Source organism: Ictalurus punctatus, chromosome 1, assembly GCF_001660625.3.
Source record: "Ictalurus punctatus breed USDA103 chromosome 1, Coco_2.0, whole genome shotgun sequence".
Taxonomy (NCBI): Eukaryota; Metazoa; Chordata; class Actinopteri; order Siluriformes; family Ictaluridae; genus Ictalurus; species Ictalurus punctatus.
Window position 1 is genome coordinate 12,602,577 of NC_030416.2, and position 20,821 is coordinate 12,623,397.

The 20,821-nt window shown below is 37.0% G+C and overlaps 2 protein-coding genes across 2 annotated transcripts; both read left to right on the forward strand.

Moving 5' to 3' along the window:
* Positions 1-64: 64 nt before the first annotated feature.
* Positions 65-6,656, forward strand: LOC108267009 (carcinoembryonic antigen-related cell adhesion molecule 1). Its single transcript, XM_017470887.3, has 11 exons — positions 65-674; positions 1,392-1,712; positions 1,940-2,212; positions 3,639-3,887; positions 4,275-4,383; positions 4,596-4,633; positions 4,858-4,905; positions 5,015-5,064; positions 5,211-5,246; positions 6,180-6,223; positions 6,457-6,656. Exons 1-10 carry the CDS (start codon positions 629-631, stop codon positions 6,210-6,212), a joined length of 1,203 nt encoding a protein of 400 aa, XP_017326376.1. The 5' UTR covers positions 65-628; the 3' UTR covers positions 6,213-6,223; positions 6,457-6,656.
* Positions 6,657-10,699: 4,043 nt separating this feature from the next.
* fdps (farnesyl diphosphate synthase (farnesyl pyrophosphate synthetase, dimethylallyltranstransferase, geranyltranstransferase)) lies at positions 10,700-19,379 on the forward strand. The gene is made up of 10 exons (XM_017470897.3): positions 10,700-10,866; positions 11,183-11,323; positions 12,397-12,537; positions 12,785-12,865; positions 15,025-15,147; positions 15,282-15,370; positions 15,555-15,627; positions 17,604-17,681; positions 17,790-17,924; positions 18,232-19,379. The coding sequence occupies exons 1-10, from the start codon at positions 10,864-10,866 to the stop codon at positions 18,430-18,432; spliced, it is 1,065 nt and encodes a 354-aa protein (XP_017326386.1). The 5' UTR covers positions 10,700-10,863; the 3' UTR covers positions 18,433-19,379.
* The last annotated feature ends 1,442 nt before the right edge of the window (positions 19,380-20,821 follow it).

Genomic DNA, 20,821 nt, shown 5'->3' on the forward strand with positions numbered 1-20,821 from the left:
CAGCTTATCCGAGTAAGACAATATTTCTGTTCTTATTGAAGTGAATGATTCTCGTGTTAAATGAAGGTAGCTTAGCTTTTTCATGTTGTTGGTTTATGATTTCAAGATCTCAGGTTTAATCCTAAAGTCAGGCTGTGTAGTGTTTCTGTGCATGTTCTCCCCATTTCCACATGGCTTTCCTTCAGTTTCTCTGGTTTCCTCTCACCTCCAAAAAATAGGTCAGTGAATAGTTGTAGTATCCCATTCAGGGTGTATTGTCAGGATAGTCTCTGGATACACTGCTATCTTGACCTGCAATTAAGTGGTTACGATGAATGAATGATTGAATATTATTATTTTATTTTACTGGACTTCTATTGGACATCATATGAATAATTTTGCAAAAATACATTGACCTAAGCTTGGACTGTCTCTCCAAGAGAGAAAAGAAAGCTGTGCAATAAACAGGAAAGGGGATCTACACAATCAAATATGTTGTATACACATATGAGAGCAGCCCTAAACCAAAGGGCACTTTGGCATAAGGAAGTACGCAGCGTAATTATCCTGTCCCAGTGCTGTATACATCTTAGAGCATTATAATGTAAATATGAAACCAGATTATATGAAGTAAGACAAGCCAGAAATCATGGAGCAAGCTGTGGTGGTTACTCTGATCATAACACTGCTAACAGGTAAGAACATAATCTGTAATTCTCTGCACTGTTATTAAAAACAACAACAACAACAACATTGTCAGAAAGAATGTCAGAAAACGGTGATATTTGTTTCATTGCAAATAATTTCATGATCATAATAAATAATATGTTGTTTTGATATCAGTTAAAACATATTACACGTGTAAAAGGAGGGGAAAAAACTCATGTATGTGTAGTGTGTTGGATATTTTTTTTTGATACTCTCTTGTTTTATCTTTCACACTGCTGATGACCAGCTAAAATGATGCTTCTTTTTGTTCTATAATCACAAAAATTAAAGAATGTTTTTCTTGCTTTAGAAGCCAGCCTTTTCAGGATTTTTTGACATGAGTGATGATGTGACATTTGCTCTAATGATAAAATCATGTGTTACATTTATATGTGCTACATGTCATGACAGCCTTAGCTGACCTCAGTTTGATGATGGAAGTACTGAATTATATGAATGATTTTTTTTTAAACCATACAAAATACATAAGTACAAAACAGTATAGAAATATCCATGTCATATCTCTGTGGACAACTGATATTCTACTCAAAACATGCTCTTTACAAAAATGTACCTGTTGTTTCCCTTTACTGGTAATGCAACAATTGTCGAAGCTTTGTTGTTGCTCATTGTCTGACACTAACATTTGCTGGTAAAGAGAATGATTTAAAAACAGGATTATTTATTACATTTTACTCCCTTAGTGTCCTGTGAAGAGGGGAATCTGTTACCACCAGGACCAATCAATAAGGAAGTAGGAGCAAGTGTGCTTTTTTCCACCTTTCCTTCATCTCAACAAATAAGAGGTATCAGATGGCACTTCAATGGCATTGAAGTGACCAGGTATTACTTTCCAGGACCTATCACAGTGCACCCCGATTACAATGGTAGAGTAAATCTGAACTATACTTCAGGAGACCTGGAGTTAAAAAACCTGACCATGGCTGACTCTGGACAGTACACCTTAACCTTAACATTTGAAAGTGGTTTAGGGAATCAAGACCATATTTTGCTGCAGGTGTTTGGTGAGTCTTTTCTCAACTTGTTGCATGAAGAAAAAATGTATATAGCCTAAATCAGAGCAATGAGTCAATTGTATGATAATAGTAGCTCTGAAACAAGGAGATCAACAACCAAAAAATGACATTTTTAATCAGAGATTAATTAAAGATTAATTATTACTTACATATGACTATAACACCATTCTGATATCAGTCATCTCCCTTCGGCCTGTGTTTTCACGCTTTCTCAGAGCCAGTGTTTAGTTTTGATATCACCGGGCCTGAGGGCAATCTCATTGAATATAGCACGGTCAACTTCACCTGTAACGGAAATGGCACCATCAGTTCTACAGTGTGGATGAAGAAATATGAGATTCTAGCTCCTAGCAGCAGCATCACATTCTTGGATGACAACAGAACAATGGTGATCAGTCGGGTGCAGAGATCAGACAGTGGTGATTACCAGTGTGCAATCAGCAACCCTGTCAGCTCTAGCACTGCCACTTACAGCATTACTGTTAACTGTAAGTATCACACCACATTAGCATTAAAGCAGAAGAACAGTCTTTTCTATTAGTTTCACTGTGGTTACTGAATAATTTATAGTGGTTACTAATAGAATCAAATTTTTAGTATATTTCAGGTTACAAATTTGTACAAATAGTAACAATAGTTACTATTTGTACAAACAATAGTAAAACTAGTTACAAATAGGGGCTGATGTAGTGCTAATATGGATAACTAAGTGTGCGTCTCAATCAGCTCCCTAGCTCCCTAGGTCATGAATCAGTAGATGGGCACTGGTAAGAACCCTGGCTCACTACACATGGGGACACTGATGACTCAGTTTCCGGTGACTTGACTACATACTCGCGTTGAAAAATATCACCACTGGGATTTATCAACAACAGGCAGGACCGATACCTTTCTGACATTATACTGTATGCCATATAAATTTGTTAGCTTAATCACATGCATTTCTGCCTTTCTCCCCAAGCAAGATCGTAGACTAGCTAGTGGATTTTTAAAATCATTAAACACTTAAAAGTCGTTAGACTCAAACCAAGCGTATATAGAACATCAAGTAAAGTTAAAATCATTAACATAAGTAATCATTTGAGAGCTTCAACAACGATAACATGCTACTCTATTTGTAGACAAAGTTGGCTGAGAGTTCGTCCCCCTTTTGTTTCAAGCTGAGATCCTTCAGAAAATGACATTATTTCCAGTAAGTGACATTATTTCGATGCGCACTGGTTGTAGCGGTGCATTGTGGGATTTTTTAGGGAGTGAATGTTCCAGTGCACTGGAAGGATTTTTCTATTGAGACAGTCCTTAAAATGGCCGACTCCCTGATCAGTGCCCTGACGACTAAACTAGGGACTACTAAACTACTGATTGAGATGCGCCCTAAGTACTTTTTTAAAAATAGCAAGATGGTTAAGGAGGACAACAGAGTAGCCGGAAAAAAAATCTGCAGGAATTTTCAGGTGCTGCAAAATACAAATATTTTAATCACACACAAAATCGTATCTTTTGTAAAAACAGAATACATTTCTTGCACACATCTTGTAGCTTGCAGAGTAGCCTACTTGTACTGGGTAAACTCTGTTTAAATGTTGTGATTTATGAATATTTATTAATTTTTAAAGTACTTTCTCTCTCTCTCTAGCTCTCTAGCTAGACAGATAGATAGATAGATAAATAGATAGATAGACAGATAGAGAGAGATAGAGAGAGAGATATATTGTTATTTTAAGGCTTATGGCTTATGATTTCTTATTTTTTTATACCACAGGTTTATTTGTGGCATTCCTCTCTCTCTCTCTCTCTCTCTCTCTCTCTCTCTCTCTCTCTCTCTCTCTCTCTCTCTCTCTCTCTCTCTCTCTCTGTATGTTTAAACAGTTTATGCTGAACCGTATGTATGCTCTGTATTGCATGTTGTGGCAGATGGTCCAGATGTGAAGATACTGGGTGCACAGACTTTTGAGGAAGGCTCAGATATCCTCCTTCTCTGCGTCCCTGATTCTTTGCCCGCTGCCACTATTACATGGACAGTGCAAGGCATGCCTGCTAAAAATGCATCCCTGTATGTCATAGAGAACAGTAGCCGAAGCAATAGTGGGGAGTATATCTGTACTTGCTGGAACAATGTCACTGGGATCAGAGCCTCTGCAGTTCAATCTGTGACAGTGAGAGGTAGGTGTGCTTTTATTATATTATTATATTAACCCCTCAGATAGTAACATAACTAAGAAATGAAGGTACTTGACATAATCAATCATGTATCACTGTTTTGAGATACTGTGCTTATATCATTACATTGTAGTGTGAATTGTGTAATTATAAAGGCTGTGTATACATCCTCGTCAACTCACAGTCCTTAATCCTAGTCCTAAACTTGGTTTTAAAATTAAATACTTAAATAATGTTAAGTGTAAAACATAAAAGACTTCTAAATTATCAAAGTGAAAGTTCAAGTTGAATTTAAGTACAGTCTATGATTTGACTTGTGTGCTGTCTGCTTGCCATTCATTTATCACATTTTTTGTATATAATTTGTTCACGTGTGTATATGTGTGTAAGCTGTGTCCTCTAGGCTCGGTCCTGGTGTAGAAGCGGGTATTACAGTGGGTGTTATTTTTGCCGTGGTGATTTTGGTTGTGCTCATTTGTTTTCTCGTAAAGCACTTTAAGTAAGTCCAAAATTACCCTGCAGATCACTAAACACACAAACATAAACATAGGTCATACACTAATGACATTTAAATGCCTGAATTCCAAGGAATTAATCAAATGTTGAATGTCAAGAAAAGGAATTTTAAGACTGTGGAGTAGTATATATCATAACTATATAATGTATTTACGTTAATCTCAAATATTTGTTCTATTCATAATTATATTTTAGAAAACCTACTGACACTGTGAGAGAAACACCTGTACCAAGTAAGAACATTTGCACATAATCACAAGCACATCTAAAATAGCAAAGTTGAACAACATTATCCTTATTATACAATTTTATGTTAATATTTGCAATATGTTGCATTTTTTTGTTGTTCTTGTATATTTCCTGTTCCACTCTTACAGTTAATCAACAACCTTGAGGTTTTCCATTCAATTCATGTTGCAATATAGTGACAACTTTTGTTTGCACTAATATTTTTCAGTGATTGTAAATCAGCAGACCACGGTCCCAACTGGGGACAAACTTCAAGGTAAAATCGAGTGAGACTTTAATAAAATGGGGGATATAGGGTTATTTTCCTATTTCCACCCTGGTAGAAAATTGTTCATTTTCACTTACTCTTATGTCTGTTTATTCAGGGTCAAGGCCACATATCTATCAAAACAATCAACCATCTCCACCCCCTAGGGTGAGTTCAGAATGTGTTATTTACACTTATCATTTTCTTTCAAACTAAAGATAACCTCACTTTGAAATACTGTGATTTTGATTGAATAATAAAGATTTTATCTACATATTTTGTAACATATCAAATATCCATTTCTCATATTTCAGAAACCACCAACATTGCCACGAAGCAGGGACACAAATGTAACAAATACCTTTTAATAATCTCATTTAATATTACATTCTAATATTATATTTCTGTCAGCATTGAAATTACTCCCTTAGAAATCAATGTTAAACATTTTAGCAGTTCAGAAAAAATGGTTCCTCAAGGGTTCTTTGCATCCTAAAATATATAGCCTTTTTTTTTTCAAGAGTGTAGGTATAATAAATGCTGCAATAAATAATAGAAGGGCTATTGATGATCTGATCGATATGGGGAAAATGGAACAGCACAATGGCCTTATTCATCAGTTCATCAGTACTGTACAGTCAAATCTGATTGCGAAACAAGTGTACATGTAAATTTCATGTACAGTTTCATTATTCATAATTGACATATTTGGTGTACAGTATCTGTACACTCACACATATATTAGTGTGGAGTATGTAAATTTGAGCTTAACATTTCATCAACCTGGAAAATGCTTTATTGAATTAAGGATTTCTACCCAAGGTCGTATCATCCAACTCTTTTAACCTATGGTATTGTTAAGATGGGATGGTAGGCCATTCGATTATCAGTCCATGGTGGAAATACATGGGGGTACACATGTCTAAACAGAGGCCGCCTCACTGGGTAGTGGATGTCATAATCCTGGCCAATAGATGGGCTGTAGACCCAGCACGTATCATGACATGGCACTCTATAAGGAGCATCTCCACCTCATGGGCCAAATTTAGATGTGTGTTGCTCCAGGATGTCTATGCTGCTGCTACCTGAGCATCATTACCAGGTTTCAGTCTGGGCAAGGTTCTCATAAAATGTTTGGCATACATTTTCCAGGTGTTTCACGCCACCCCAGCTGTTAGGAGGGGAGAGATAGAATGCTAATTAAGTATATAACTGTCTTTCTGTGAACAACAAGAAGTTCTTTTTCATCCATTGCATGTCCTAATTATGATTCATCCTTGCAGGATTCTAACATATATTGCAACACAACAAACTAATTAACAATTAGGTAGGTTCCTATCTTTCATATTCATTTAAGAATCACTGGTCATCTTTCAGCATGTGGATTGTCTGTTGTTGTTTTAATATTTGGATTATTTATCAATTTTGTTAAATTAAATCAATTCAAGTATAACCTTCTTGCCATTTAGCCTTTTTTCTAAGATTATAAAATGTTTTTCTTTTGTTTGTGTAATCTGTTTAGAACCAGTATAAAAATGAACAACCTTTCCTCTTTTTTAGCTTTTTTTTTTTTTTTTTTTTTGCTGGTCCTCCGACATCAGACTTTTCACTGAAGAATAATTAACAGTCATTACAGTTATCTTGTATCTCATGTTCCTTGAGTTGTTCTGCACTTAATTGTATTAGAGTCATAATTGTATTATATTTTAAATGACACACTTCTCATATTTTCAATAATAAAACCTATATAAAAATTTAAACATGATCTTTGTTTTTATTTTAACAAACAATTACTTCTTTTGCTTCTTATATTTCCTTGGTCGAGCCTTTCCTTGGTCGATCAGAAAATGCTGCCCAGGATTCTTCCATCTGTTGTGTTCCATTAAGAGAAGTTACAGAACTGAGCCTGTAGCTTTAGTGAGTTGTATCTGGCTCCGTAACCTTTGGTCATTAATAAATTACATTATATTGCAGTGTGCTGGTAAGTGATCTACTGTAACTGGTAAATCAATAATATTTTGATAACAATACTGATAACAGGTAGTATGGATTGAGTTTACAAGAACAAGGCAATGATTTCATGACATGGTTGCGTAATAAAACTCTTACTGTAAAATGATTCACACTCAGTCATAAAATGTTAGTGTGACTGTTCTGGTAGTGAACATGTTGTTATTCTCGGAATGATTTATCTTTTTTCCCCTTTGTGGAATGTTAAGGCTTTTTGACATTTTATTTATGACTTTGGTTATGTGCTCTGTTGATGGTATCCACCAGTCTCCCTATGAAACTAAGGCAATAAAACAAAATGAAACACAGGGAAGGGATGTAATACTTCTTCCTGCTTAAAAACAAATACATGTAATTAACTGATTAGGTGCACTTGAATAGAATATCACTAAATCATGCTGTTCTTGACTTTGGACATGACTAGAGAAAGAATATAGTTTGTAAAATTATTTACAGATAAAATGTCGAAGGTATGATTGAATACATATTCAGACAGAAGTCATGTAATTCGTTGTGTCCACTGGTGTGCAATTAAAATGTCACGTGATCCGAATATAATATATACACCTGTTCCTGGAAGACTCCGGAATCTGGGACAAAGCTCTGGAAATGTATCAGTCAGGGTTTGGTTATTTTAAAAAAATCCCATACTTTGAACATCCGACAGAGCACCAATAAATCTATCGTGAAAAATTTGAAAGAAGTCCACCAAAAGTCATTGACTGGGTAAAGAGATCATCAGTGAGAGAATTAACCCAGGGTAACTGAACCGGAGAGATATATAGTTCAGATGAGAGAAGCTATTCATAGGACAACCATAGCCGAGATACTGCAAAAAGCTGGGTTTTATGGAAGCGTGGAAAGAAGAAAGCCATTACTGAAAAAAATGCCACATGAAATCATGTGTTGGAGACTCAGCAAATGTGGGAAAAGGTTCTCTGGTCTCATGTCAACAAAACTGAACATTTTGATCTTTGCATAAAATGCTACATATAGTGGAATCCCAATTTTGCTCATTGCCCTAAGAACACCATCCCCACCTTGAAGCATGGTGTTGGTAGTATAATGTTGGTGGCATGTTTTTCATCATCAGGGACCAGAAGAAAATCTGTTCTAGCATGCAAGAGACTTGAGACTGTGGTGGAGGTTCAATTTCCAATTAAAAGATCCCAAGCATACTGCCAAAGTTACACTTGAGTGGTTCAAACCAAGAATATATATGTGCTAGAATGGCCCAGTCAAAGCCCAGACCTCAAACTGATTGAGAATCTGTGACAAGACTTGAAAATTGCTATTCCTCATTGGTCTCTACCAACAGCCCCCATCCAATCTGACAAAATCTGAGCCATTTTGACAAGAAGAATGGGCAAACATATCAGGATCTAGATGTGCAAAGCTAATAAAGATATATCCCAGAAGACTTGCATCTGTAATTCAAGCCAAAGGTGTTTCTACCAAGTATTGTCCCAGGAGGGTGAAAACTTATGAAACCCACAAATTTCTGTTTTGTTTTTGTTTAATTAACCTTTGTGAAACAATTAAAAATATTTTGCACCTTAAAATGTCATATTGCATGAATATAAATTATTGCATACATGAAACAGTTGAAATCTCAATTAACTCCATTTCAAATTCCAGGTTGTATGACTCTAAAATATGGAAAAGTTCAAGGGGTGAATATGTATACATACATGTACACTTTTAGAATTTAGGTACTTTAATGGTTTTTGAATAGTTAAGGATCCTTAAGCACTAAAGTGATTCCTTGGAACCATCTCTGATAGGAAAATAGATTATTTTCATAGCACATTTAAAGGTATCCCATAATGGACAATCACAGAACCCTTGAATGTTTTAAGTAAAATGTTTCTTTCAAAACAATGGAGGGAAATCTCATGACTGTAACTGCCCATTTGCTTTCCAATTTTGCACCATTTTGACCATATTAATATATTCCCTTGAATGCTGATAGTCATTTTAGGCCTAGACTAAATCTGTGCCAACAAAACTAGTCCAGTATATTTGTGACCCTTTTCTTGACCATTTATAAATGTTTCTTGATCTACATATACAGATGTATGGAAAAGCTATATTGCAAGGGGCCACTAGTTATGATGTCGCCCTCTTGTGGATCATTGACTTCTACTAAAATCTTGGATTTTATTTTGCTTTTCATTTTGTTTCCTATATAGAGAAATGCAGGGGTAGATTTATTTATGACCCATGACGTGACATCTTAGCTATCTAATAATACAATTTTGGAACGTGGGAAGTCAATTCTCAACTTTAGTATTGTGAACATTTTATTAAAACATCTATCCATCCATCCATCCATCCATCCATCCATCCATCCATCCATCCATCCATCCATCCATCCATTTTCTGTACTGCTTATCCTACAGGGTTGCAAGGAACCTGGAGTCTATCCCAGGGAGCATGGAACACCCTGGATGGGGTGCCAATCCATCGTAGAGCACAAGCACATACACATTCACACACCCATTCATACACTACGGACATTTTGGACATGCCAATCAGCATGTCTTTGGACCAGGGAAGAAACCAGAGTACTTGGAGGAAACCCTTGCAGCACAGGGAGAACATGCAAACTCCACACACACAGGGCCACGGTGGGAATCAAATCCCCAACCCTGGAGGTGTGAGGCAAACATGCCAAATTAATGTCACTAATTTACAATTAGGTATCCATATGTAATAGTTTTCAATGCTGATAATTTGTCCATTTTGTCATCGAAATGCTAACAAAATATTCGAGTATTTTCTGCCAAAGATGCATGACGGTGAAGCCATTACACAAGCAAAATTAACACATGTGTATGTATACACTGTTTAAACACATATAAATAATTAGATGAATTCTCTATAAAGCAGTGTGATACATTACTATTATTACTACTATTATGTCATGCTATGATTTACGTTTCCATTAAATGATAACTCTTATTAAATGATTACTAGAGTTCAGCTCCAATTAACTGAAATTCCTGACCTATAGCCGCATAGCTGATTGGGTAATTGTATGAATGTGCAGGTGTACAGGTGTTCCTCAGTGGATGGTGAGTGTAGTGCTATCACACTTTATCTGTTTATATGGGTGCTAAGGACTTGGTTACATATTCTGTTTACAATCAAAGATTCAGCTTATAACCAATGAATCTCAGTCAACTAGACTCAATTGGGAGTGCCTTTAACAAGAGGTATATACCTCTTCTTAGGCCTTAGTACTTATTAAGGGACCATGAGACGATATCGTCTCATGGTCACTTAATAAGTACCAAAGCCTAAGAAGGGCTTGTCCTGGAATATTGTAATAAAATAATGATCTGAACAGTATGATCTGTATTAAGAGAAGCTGTAAACATTATCTCTAATAAATCACAGCCAGTCTTCATTTATCAGGGCTGGATTACTGGTGTGCCTGTGAAGATTAATAATACACTTCTATAAAAGTACATTACATTACAAGAAAAAAAAACCCCTGAAGAAATCACTCAGGTCGATTCAATGAGCTAAAGAATCGAATCATTTGAACTAAATCACTCAAATCATCAAAATGAATCATTTTGTAACATCAGATGGATCGCGTTATAGCCGCAGACATTCGCCCCTCCCACCCAAGGTTCCCATTGGTCCCTCGCGCTGAATCCCAGCCTCGTCCGATTGCTCTAACCAATGAGATCCCCCGACGTCATATGAAGCTTTCCGAGTACGAGCCTCGACAGAGCAATTGCAAAGCCTTCCGGGATTTGAAGTGTACAGATAATCGTATCAAACCTGCGTCTAAGCAGTTAAAACTACAATACCCCAAAGCCCTTTTGACATGTGGGATGTCGGGTCTTTTCTTATGGCACTCAGCAGGTAAAATAAAACTGCATTCACAACTGGCAGAGTAATGTTTTGGCACTGTCATTAGCTCCGGACAAGGACGAGAACAACATGGTAAGATATTCATTTATTCATTTATTTTCATGTATCGGAAATGATACTTTTCCTTAGCTAATTTCGCTCCAAGTCAGGTTTTGTCTTAACTTGCTGTAGGAAATGAGATTAAATTTGTAGCTTTGTAGAGAAGATCTAGTCTGTGCTGTCCCAATAGAAGTAGCCTACATGTATAGCTAAGTAAATCATTTTCACTAAAAATAAGATGAAGTTAGAATTCACGTTCATGAACATCTCATTAATGATATCAACAAGTTTGGCATGGATGTGTTGAAGAAATCCTTACCTCACTGCATTCTGCATGCTCTGTTTACAGGGAGACAGTAGCTGCACTAAAGCTGTCCACTTGTCAGATCCACAGTTTTTTGACAAATACTTTGAGAAGCTGCTGTGTGAGTTGACAGAGCAGGATTTCACAGATCCGGTACTTGCTGATGCTCTCAGCAGGCTCAGAGAGGTACGTTCTACCTCTGACTTCTTCATATAGTGAGCGAGGTCTTGAACGATTGATCTGTTCTTTTGCCTCCTCTCATTTTCTGACATTTTGAACTGTCAGTCCATTGTTTTCTTCCACAGTCATGCACCAAGAAAATTTGAAAAACTAAGCTCCGGGATAAGTAAAATTCAGTGGTGAGGGTATCGTTACGTGAATGAGATTAGTCACCATAAACTACAGGGTGTCCCAAAAGACTCCATACATATGGGACTATGTTTGCCAGCACCACGTTGGTTTTGTTTCATCACTGGATGTTCATGGACTTCTCAGTTGTTTCGCAATACTTCCAGTCTTGTTGAATTTGTGAATAAGTTTGGCAACAGTGTCGTATGTGTGAGATGTGCTTGCCATGTTTCCTGTTAAAGTCCATCGCAACCTTGCGACAGCTTCCCGATCCTGCCGTGAGAATGATTTCAATACGTTCTTCTTTTGTCAAAGGCATTCTTAACTGAAAAAAAGATATAATATAAACTAAATATGAAAAGATTTTGGAAGACATTTTCATAAAAAGTGTTAATTTCCCCTGTGTATGAAGACTTTTGGGACACCCTGTATACAGTCCAATGAGAGTACTTTAATTAATTTGTTCATCAATTGAGAATTCATTATGATTCATTAGCTGTACATGCACAACTATGGATAATTGAGTATTACATATAGTATAAGGGCTTTCATTTCTAGACCTTATGGAAAAGAATGAATGCCCCACTTTCAAAGTGATTCAAGACTCTAAGGTTTTAAATTTGTTGCCTTTAGACAGTCAGCATATTTATGAGGAAAAGGCAAGAACCATATATTTAAAAAGTCTCCGCTAGTGAGTCAAAAATGAGGAGTCCAACAGGAAGAAAGAAGAGTTCAGGTCCAAGGACCAGCCTTTTTGACAAAACATCAGTATCATAATAGGCCATTAAGCTAAAGTTTGTATATTGTGTAATGTGTAATCTTTCTGTAGTTGTAAGCAATTGTCATATGCCCGCCTTTTAGTCTGGCAATATTCTGCCACTTTCATGTTTATAGAGCTCTCTGGTCTTTAGGTACTGCGGTACAATGCCACAGGAGGCAAGAGGAACCGTGGTTTGTCTGTGATTGGCTCACTGCGTGAGTTGGTCCCGCCCTCCAAGCTACCACCTGAAGAAGTGGAGCGTGCCCTGTTGGTCGGATGGTGCATCGAACTGGTAAATGATTTATTTGGATATTTTACTTGTCCTTTCCTTTTTTGCCTTCCTAGCATAAAAATGTTTGCCCATTAGACAATCAAGCACTCCTGTAATTTGCTCCAAGACCACCTGCCAAATCCCATAAATCTAAATGTACACAATATTTCCCAGTTGTTATCATTTGGTGCTGATGAACTGTGCTGTACATGTCCATTTCTAATATCGGTTTTCTTTATTTTTTCTATTATTTCTTTTCCCTCTTCAGCTGCAAGCATTCTTCTTGGTTGCAGATGATATAATGGATGCATCTTTAACACGGAGAGGTCAGCCATGCTGGTATAAGAAGGTAAGCCTTAATGAGTCTTAATGAACAAACTGTATAAACAAACTGTACATGATAACTGGCAGCTGTGCATTATATGTATTGTTATTTAGCACTTCAATATTTAACACATCATAGAACAGTACAGTTATTTTTCTGGCAGGAGGAAACTCACATAGACATGCTGAGAGCATGCAAAACACTGTGCAGACAGAACCCTGGAGCTGTGAGGTGGCAACCCTACTCACTGCACTACCTTGCCATCTAGTTAATGATATATTAGTAAATGAACAATTACATCAGATACAGTATATAATTGCAGCATAATGAATATACACTCACTGAGCACTTTATTAGGAAGACCTGTACACCTAATTATTCATGCAATTATCTAATCAGTCAATCGTGTGGTAGCAATGCAATGCTTAAAATCATGCAGATACAGGCCAGCAGCTTCAGGTAACATCATGTTCACATCAACCATCAGAAAGGGGAAAAATGTGATCTCAGCATTTTGACCGTGACATGATTGTTGGTGGTAGACGGGCTGGTTTGAGTATTACTATAACTGCTGACCTCCTGGGATTTTCATGCACAACAGTGTCTAGAGTTTATTCAGTACTCTGTGAACGGCAGTTCTACGGATGGAAACACCTTGTTGATGAGAAAGGTCCACAGAGAATGGCCAGACTGGTTCAAGCAGACAGAAAGGCTACAGTAACTCTGTACAATTGTGGTGAGCAGAAAAGCATCTCGCATTGAACCTTGAGGTGGATGGGCTACAATAGCAGAAGACCATGTCGGGTTCCACTTTTGTTAGCTGAAACAGAAAGTTGAGGCTGGAAAAATGTAGCCTGGTCTGATGAATCTCAACTTCACACAGAGGCACACACATGGTAGGGTCAGAATTTGGCACCAACAGCATGAATCCATTTACCCAAGCTGCCTTGTGTTGATGTGGAAAACGATCTTTCCAGGCTAACAAAAAAAAACAAAAACATAAGAGACAGAGTTTTTGTAGATGTCAGAAAGTCATTAAACTTTATTGAAACAATAAAGTGAGACAGTCTGCAGAAAGTCTGAATCATACATACACAAACATGTCTTTATATACTTTTCTGAAGCAGTAAAATTATTCCTAGGTGGGACATTCACCTTTTCTTTCTAGAAACAAACCTCTCCATTGCCTTAATTAATTATTCATATCTATATGATACCTTACATTTGTGGCGCATGCGTTGTCAGTTGTATTTTCTTAAATGTTTACTAGGACTGTGTTTTTACTTTGTCCCATAATTCACCCTTATACTTTAATGATTTTCTGGCTTTCGTCCCAGCCTTGTACCCTTTGTACTGGAAGACTTATATGTAATTTTGACACTGGTTTGCAAGCTTAAAGGGCTTTGATTGGAAACACTTTTTGCTAATTTATTGCCATAGAGTAAAGCTGCTTTAGACAAAACACATGGTTCTTCTAACTCAATTTACACACTTAGAATGTAACTTGATTAAAAAGTGTTTTATAGTTTTAGATTATGCTTCTAAAAAGACATACCTCCTGTGCAGTAAAACCTATCCAAATATTAGTTACACATATTGATTACACTTTGTCAATATATTCTATAGCAGGGCTGTCCAATCTTATCTGGAGATTCACAGCATGAAAGTGCACCTGAAAAATCTGCAGGAATTGCGTGATGTAATCATGTCAACATGGACCAGAATCTCAAAGGAATGTTTCCAACATGTTCTGGAATCCATGCCACAAAGAATTGAGGCTGAGAGCAAAGGGAAGCCCTGTCCAGTATTAGTATAGTGTTCCTAATAAAGTGCTCAGTGACTGTATATATTTGATGCCATAACTTCACATGTGGACATGAAGGCCCTTCTAATTTTGGCCTGGGGGAAATTTGATTAGAGCTGAGCACTGAACACTAACCACATGGCTAAAATGGAGGAATATTGACCACAGCACCTTTAAAACATCTTAAACTGTACTGATGCCATCAAACACATTTCCCTTTAAAATTTTTTGTATTTTTCTTTGATGCTGCATAACAGGAGGGAGAAAATGGAACTTTAAGAGATTACCTGTTTAGTGATTCAGGGATTGTGTTACTAAGTGCTCTTAATGCAGAGTGCAGTATTAGATTACTGATTTATGTCAATTTTTCTTCTGTCAGGAAGGCATTGGCCTGGATGCTATTAATGATGCTTTTCTGCTGGAAGGGTCCATCTACCGCCTTCTGCGTAGGCATTGCAGAAGGCAGCCCTACTACGTCCATTTGTTGGAGCTTTTTACTGAGGTGGAAATCCTCCATAAGTCAAAGTTCATAGATAATATTTATATATGTGATTTATGAAATCACATCTAAATGCTCAGTGATTAACACACTGAAGATTTGCCTTAGTCATGTTAATTGGAGTTTATTTGTTGCAGACATCGTTCCAGACAGAGCTGGGCCAAACCCTCGATCTGATGACTGCTCCCCCAAACAAGATCGACTTAAACCGTTTTACCATGGACAGGTACGAGAGCGAGACTGTATAGTATATTGTTTATGGTTGGTAGAACGTAAAATGTAATTAAGATCTGAGAAATAATGTGGTATCTTGCACTACAGATTGATAATTAGCATGGAATGTGTCAATATGCATCATGTACAATCATGTGCTCTGTCTTTTGACTTTGATGGATTTGTTTTTGTGCCAGGTATAAAGCCATAGTGAAGTACAAGACTGCATTCTACTCTTTTTATCTTCCAGTGGCTGCAGCCATGTACATGGTGAGTCTGAGATTCATTTAGCACTTTATATAAAATAATAATAATAATGATGATAATTTCTTGGGTTGTATGAGTGCTTTTCTTACTAAATTATCTCACCAACAGAGTTTTTTAAACTGATAGTGCTCTTAGTACTAGTATCAGAATGCATGCTAGTATCAGGATGTATTTATTGATGGAGACTTCAAAGCAATTCTGTAAGTGAGCCTCTACCAAATGCTGTAAATGTAATTTAGGAGTGTAATAGTTCCCCAAATTTGCAAGAATCATTAATTAATACAGTAGATTTTGGAATAAGATTCTTATAATAGTTACATTTTTAACCCATTTGAGGAATAGAGATAACAAAGGGACATTGGGATATTGACTAGATTCTGGGCCTGGTCTGCATGGGATAAATCCACTCTCTGAGCACTTTATTAGGAACACTAAACTAATATGGGTAGCACCTCCCTTTGCTCTCAAAACAGGCTCAATTCTACATGGCATGGATTATTTGAAAAATTCCCATGAGATTCTGGTCCATGTTGACATGATTGCATCATGCAATTCCTGCAGATTTTTCATTTGCATTTTCATTATACAAATCTCCCGTTCTGCCTCATCCCAAAGCTGTTCTGCTGGTCCAGGTCCAGTGACTGAGAAGGTCACTGAAGAACACTGAACTCATTGTCATGTTCATGAAACCAGATTGAGACTTTTGCTTTGTAACACGGTGCATTATCATGCTGGAAATAGCCATTAGACGATTTGGAAAACTGTGGCCTTGAAGGGATGCACATGGTCAACAAGAATACTAAAGAATGCTGTGGCATTCATGCGATAATTGATTGGTATTAACGGACCCAAAGTGTACCATGAAAACATGTTTTCATGTTTCCACGTTTCCATGTTTTTCATGAAAACATGTTTTCATGTTTCCATACCATAACACAACCTCCACCAGCCTGGACTGTTGACACAAGGCAGATTGGATCCATGGATTCATGCTGTTGGCACCAAATTCTGACCCTAACCTCTGTGTGCCTCAGCAGAAATCAAGATTCATCAGACCAGGCTACATTTTTATAGTTTTGTTGACCGTGTGCCCACTGTAGCATCAGCTTTCTGTTCTTGGTGACAGAAGTGGAACATGACATGGTCTTCTGCTGTTGTAGCCCATCCGCCTGAAGATTCAACATGTTGTGCATTCTGAGATGCTTCTCTGCTCACCACAATTGTAAAGAGTTACTGTAGCTATTCTGTCAGCTCAAACAGATCTGGCCATTCTCTGTTGACCTCTCTCATCACCGAGGCATTTGTGTCTGCAGAACTGCCACTCATTGGAAGTTTTTTCTTTATTGCACCATTCTAAGCAAACTCTAGAGACTATTGTGTGTTTGTGTTTGTGTGTGTGTGTGTGTGTGTGTGTGTGTGTGTGTGTGTGTGTGTGTGAAAATACCAGGAGATCAGCAGTTATAGAAATACTCAAACCAGCCTGTCTGGTACCAACAATCATACCACAGTCAAAATTACTGAGCTCACATTATTTTCCCCCATTCTGATTGTTGATGTGAACATTACCTGAAGCTGCTGGCCTGTATCTGCATGATTTTATGCACTGCACTGCTGCCACACGATTGGCTGATTAGATAATTGCATGAATGATTAGGTCTACAACTGTTCCTAATAAAGGGCACAGTGAGTGTATGTAAAACATCTGTGGGAAGAACTGTATAATAATATGAATAATCTTTCACAAACAAATGTGTGCTGTTACCCAGCTGTCTGTCAGTGGTTTATTTGGAACAAGGTGAAAGTGCTTGTTTCATAATGGAATCTTCAGGACGTGTTTTAAATACTTTTTAAATGGAATATTTGAAATATTTTTAATTATCATTCCATCCTGGACCAGTTCCTTGGCATGCAGTGTAATGAAGTCCCATTGTAGGACTGGATGGGTTTCATGTTGAATTTATTGTTTCCATTCACCACAGGCAGGAATTGACAGTGAAGTGGAACACAACAATGCTAAACACATCTTGCTTGAAATGGGGGAGTTCTTTCAGATTCAGGTACATTAGCCTCATATCTACAAATCTTACTAAATGTATTTGCAATTTACTTGCTTGTGTCCATAATATAGCATAATGTGCATATTCTGCCTTGGTTGTTCTTGTTAGGATGATTACTTGGATTGCTATGGTGATCCTGCAGTAACAGGCAAGATTGGCACTGACATCCAGGACAACAAGTGCAGCTGGCTTGTGGTGACAGCACTGAGTGAGATGACTCCTGAGCAGAGGGTGGAGCTAGAGGTGAGAAAGTGACTAAAGCTTGCTTAAAATGAATTCAACAGTTCATCAGTTTTTTACATTCCTCACTGAAACAGGAAATATAGAAATATTATGTTCTGACACTGCTATACGTCAGAGGACTGTATCACTTCTGGCATCCCTTGGTCTCAAAGCTGAACGTGTGAATGCAGAAGCTGAAACTGCTACGCTATTGCAAAGAGATTTAAATATAATCAAAAACATTATGAATTGCCTGTTCTTTTCAGCCTGCGTTGTCCTTAATACTTATTCCAACAGTGCCTCACTGTCCTTTTTCTGTCCCTCTCAGGCCTGCTATGGCCGAAGTGATGCTGAGAGTGTAGAGCGAGTGAAGGCACTGTACGACACTCTGGAAATGCCTCTCCGATACCACCAGTACGAGGAAGAGAGCTACTTGCGACTCCAAGACCTCATCCAGAGGCACGCTCAAAACCTTCCCCATGCTGTTTTTCTTAACTTTGCCAAGAAAATCTATAAGAGAAACAAATGAGGCATGTTTTGTTTTGTTTTTTTGCAAGAGCATGGAAAAGATGTAAAGTATGTTTAATGCAATACTGCACAAGAAGGAAAGTAGTGCATTTGATCAGTGGTGTAAATATGTTCTCAAGACTAAAGACATGTATTTCTTAAAAACTTTAGATACATGGTGTTTTTTCCACACATATACTGGACTTTGAGACAGCCCAAAATGAAACTCGTGTTTTGAAATATATATATTTTCTCCTAGAAAGAAGCTGGACTAATTCAGTGTCAATTGTTGTCAGCTCTTATAGCTGTAATATTACATTTGTCTAAGAAAACTTGTACATTGTCCAATTCAAAATAATTTAATTATATTTTTATATAATTATAGTTGTTCTATCAGTAAGGGTAACATCAGTCCTGTGCAATTGGAGTTGCTGAAATGTAGTCTTTACATTTCATATTATGTTTCAGTTTAAGGCAGGTTGGAAACAAAATGTTGGTCATCAGGCAGTGATTGGTACCGATCGGATCCGTCACTCTGTTCTCCTCAGTGGGTTCTTTATTTGGCTGTGTGCATTGTTTAAAGACTAAACAACTATCGTCCACTTTCTGAAACCCGAAGTAGAAATCCACAAACTGTATTTACCAATCTGTTTTTCTGCTAAAGAAAATGTCAGTGGTAGGATAAATAGATCTTTCTGGAACTGCTAAAATCAGAAATTACTGTGAAAATGGAAACCATTTTTAAATGAGTAGCATTTATAATATACAACTGAGATGGTGTATATTATAATCCCAGCCACTTCCTGTCAACCTGGATGATATTAATAAAAATGACGGTTACCTAATACTCATAGTTGATGTTTGTTTGTTTTAAAGAAATGTTCGAAGTGAGATCACTTTGGTGCAAAATGTGTGTAATGTCATTAAGTGGGAAAGAAAAAATAAAGACTATGCCTAAAACTGCTATAATCAGTCTAGAGTATTTAGCTGTGTTTTTGTCTTGCTGTTGCTGGAAGTGCATCCTTTTACAACCTGCTTTTACTTTTAATTTGAATAATTAGCAGTTTTCATCTGTTTTTCAGATTACAAGACACACTCATAATTGATATATTTTCCATTTTTTTATGAACTGTGATTACTTCTAGCATATAATCTATTATTATTATTATTATTATTATTATTATTATTAGCATATATAATCACCAATAATCAATTATAGGTGCAACAGGGACGTACTTTTATATTGCATTGCCAAGCAGCGTTTGTGAATACTAAAGGAGAAATGGGAGATATTGAAGAATTGAAAACTGTACAAACTGAATTACAAACAATTAAAATAACGTATACCAACAACAATTTTAGTGACAATAAATATCTACAAATAAGATTTGTGAATGTGTGTTTGGGGTGAATTCTTGGTTGTTGTTTTCTCCTGAGTAATGTCAGTATCATTTGTAGTATTCTATTAGTTAAAGAAATAATAAAATCCTTACTTTGTTTTTCAAGAAAAATAAGTATGTTACTTTCTTAAATGTTACTAATATTTGATATTTCCTAAATTCACCCTATGTATGCATGTTAGTTTATGGCTAATCTCACTAAACCATCGAACCCGGATGTAATGATTGAGTCAGGTTGGTCCTACAGACGCCCGCCTTGCTACAGTGGCTGTTCATTAAAAATCATTTATAAAAAAAAAAAAAACCGACCACACGGTTCGCAGCTATACGTTTTATAAAAATTTCAAAGCTCTGTGTCTAAATGTCATGTTTTTTAACCAGAGAGTCTAATCCAGGAACCACAAACCCTTGAAATATCCTGACAAGCAGTAAATAAAGCTCATCACGCCTTTGGGATTTTCCTCCCTTCCCTCTCCAGCAACTCCAGTTTTCTGATACTGCAATGAGCACATGAAGTGCAGGGTTGCCAGGTCTTCGTAACAAAAACAGTCCAGTAGACCTATAGTCAGAATAAATTCTCCCAAACCTACCTTTTAAATACAACATCAGGTGCAACGCGTTTTAAGTAAGTAGTATTAAAACATACTGTTTCTCCAAATAGCATTGTTTGATTCTGTAACCCACAGGTTTTCCAACCTGGTCCTGGATTACACCCTGTCCTGCACATTTGAGTATTTATCCTGCTCTAATACACATGATTCAGTTAATCAGTTAATTAACAGCCCTTCCTGAGAAGTGAGTGTGTCAGAGCAAGGAAAATACAACAATATACAGGACACGGGGAACTCCAGGACTTGGGTTGGGAACCTGTGTTGTAAATGACTTAATCCATTGTGGGTTGGGAACCATAACCTAGCCTACTGCAAGTGGGAAATCATAACCAGGTGGTCAGTGATTTTTAAAAATGTAGTTACAGTGGTGAAAATCACTACCCATAAACATTATTATGAA

Excerpts from the sequence above, each read along its gene's own strand:
- fdps (XM_017470897.3), top strand. Across the intron at positions 12,538-12,784 it reads TCGGATGGTGCATCGAACTG|CTGCAAGCATTCTTCTTGGT; the intron begins GTAAATGATTTA and ends TTCCCTCTTCAG. Across the intron at positions 17,925-18,231 it reads AGCAGAGGGTGGAGCTAGAG|GCCTGCTATGGCCGAAGTGA; the intron begins GTGAGAAAGTGA and ends TGTCCCTCTCAG.
- LOC108267009 (XM_017470887.3), top strand. The coding sequence starts at position 629 with ATGGAGCAAGCTGTGGTGGTTACTCTGATCATAACACTGCTAACAG. Across the intron at positions 675-1,391 it reads GATCATAACACTGCTAACAG|TGTCCTGTGAAGAGGGGAAT; the intron begins GTAAGAACATAA and ends TTACTCCCTTAG. Across the intron at positions 1,713-1,939 it reads TATTTTGCTGCAGGTGTTTG|AGCCAGTGTTTAGTTTTGAT; the intron begins GTGAGTCTTTTC and ends ACGCTTTCTCAG.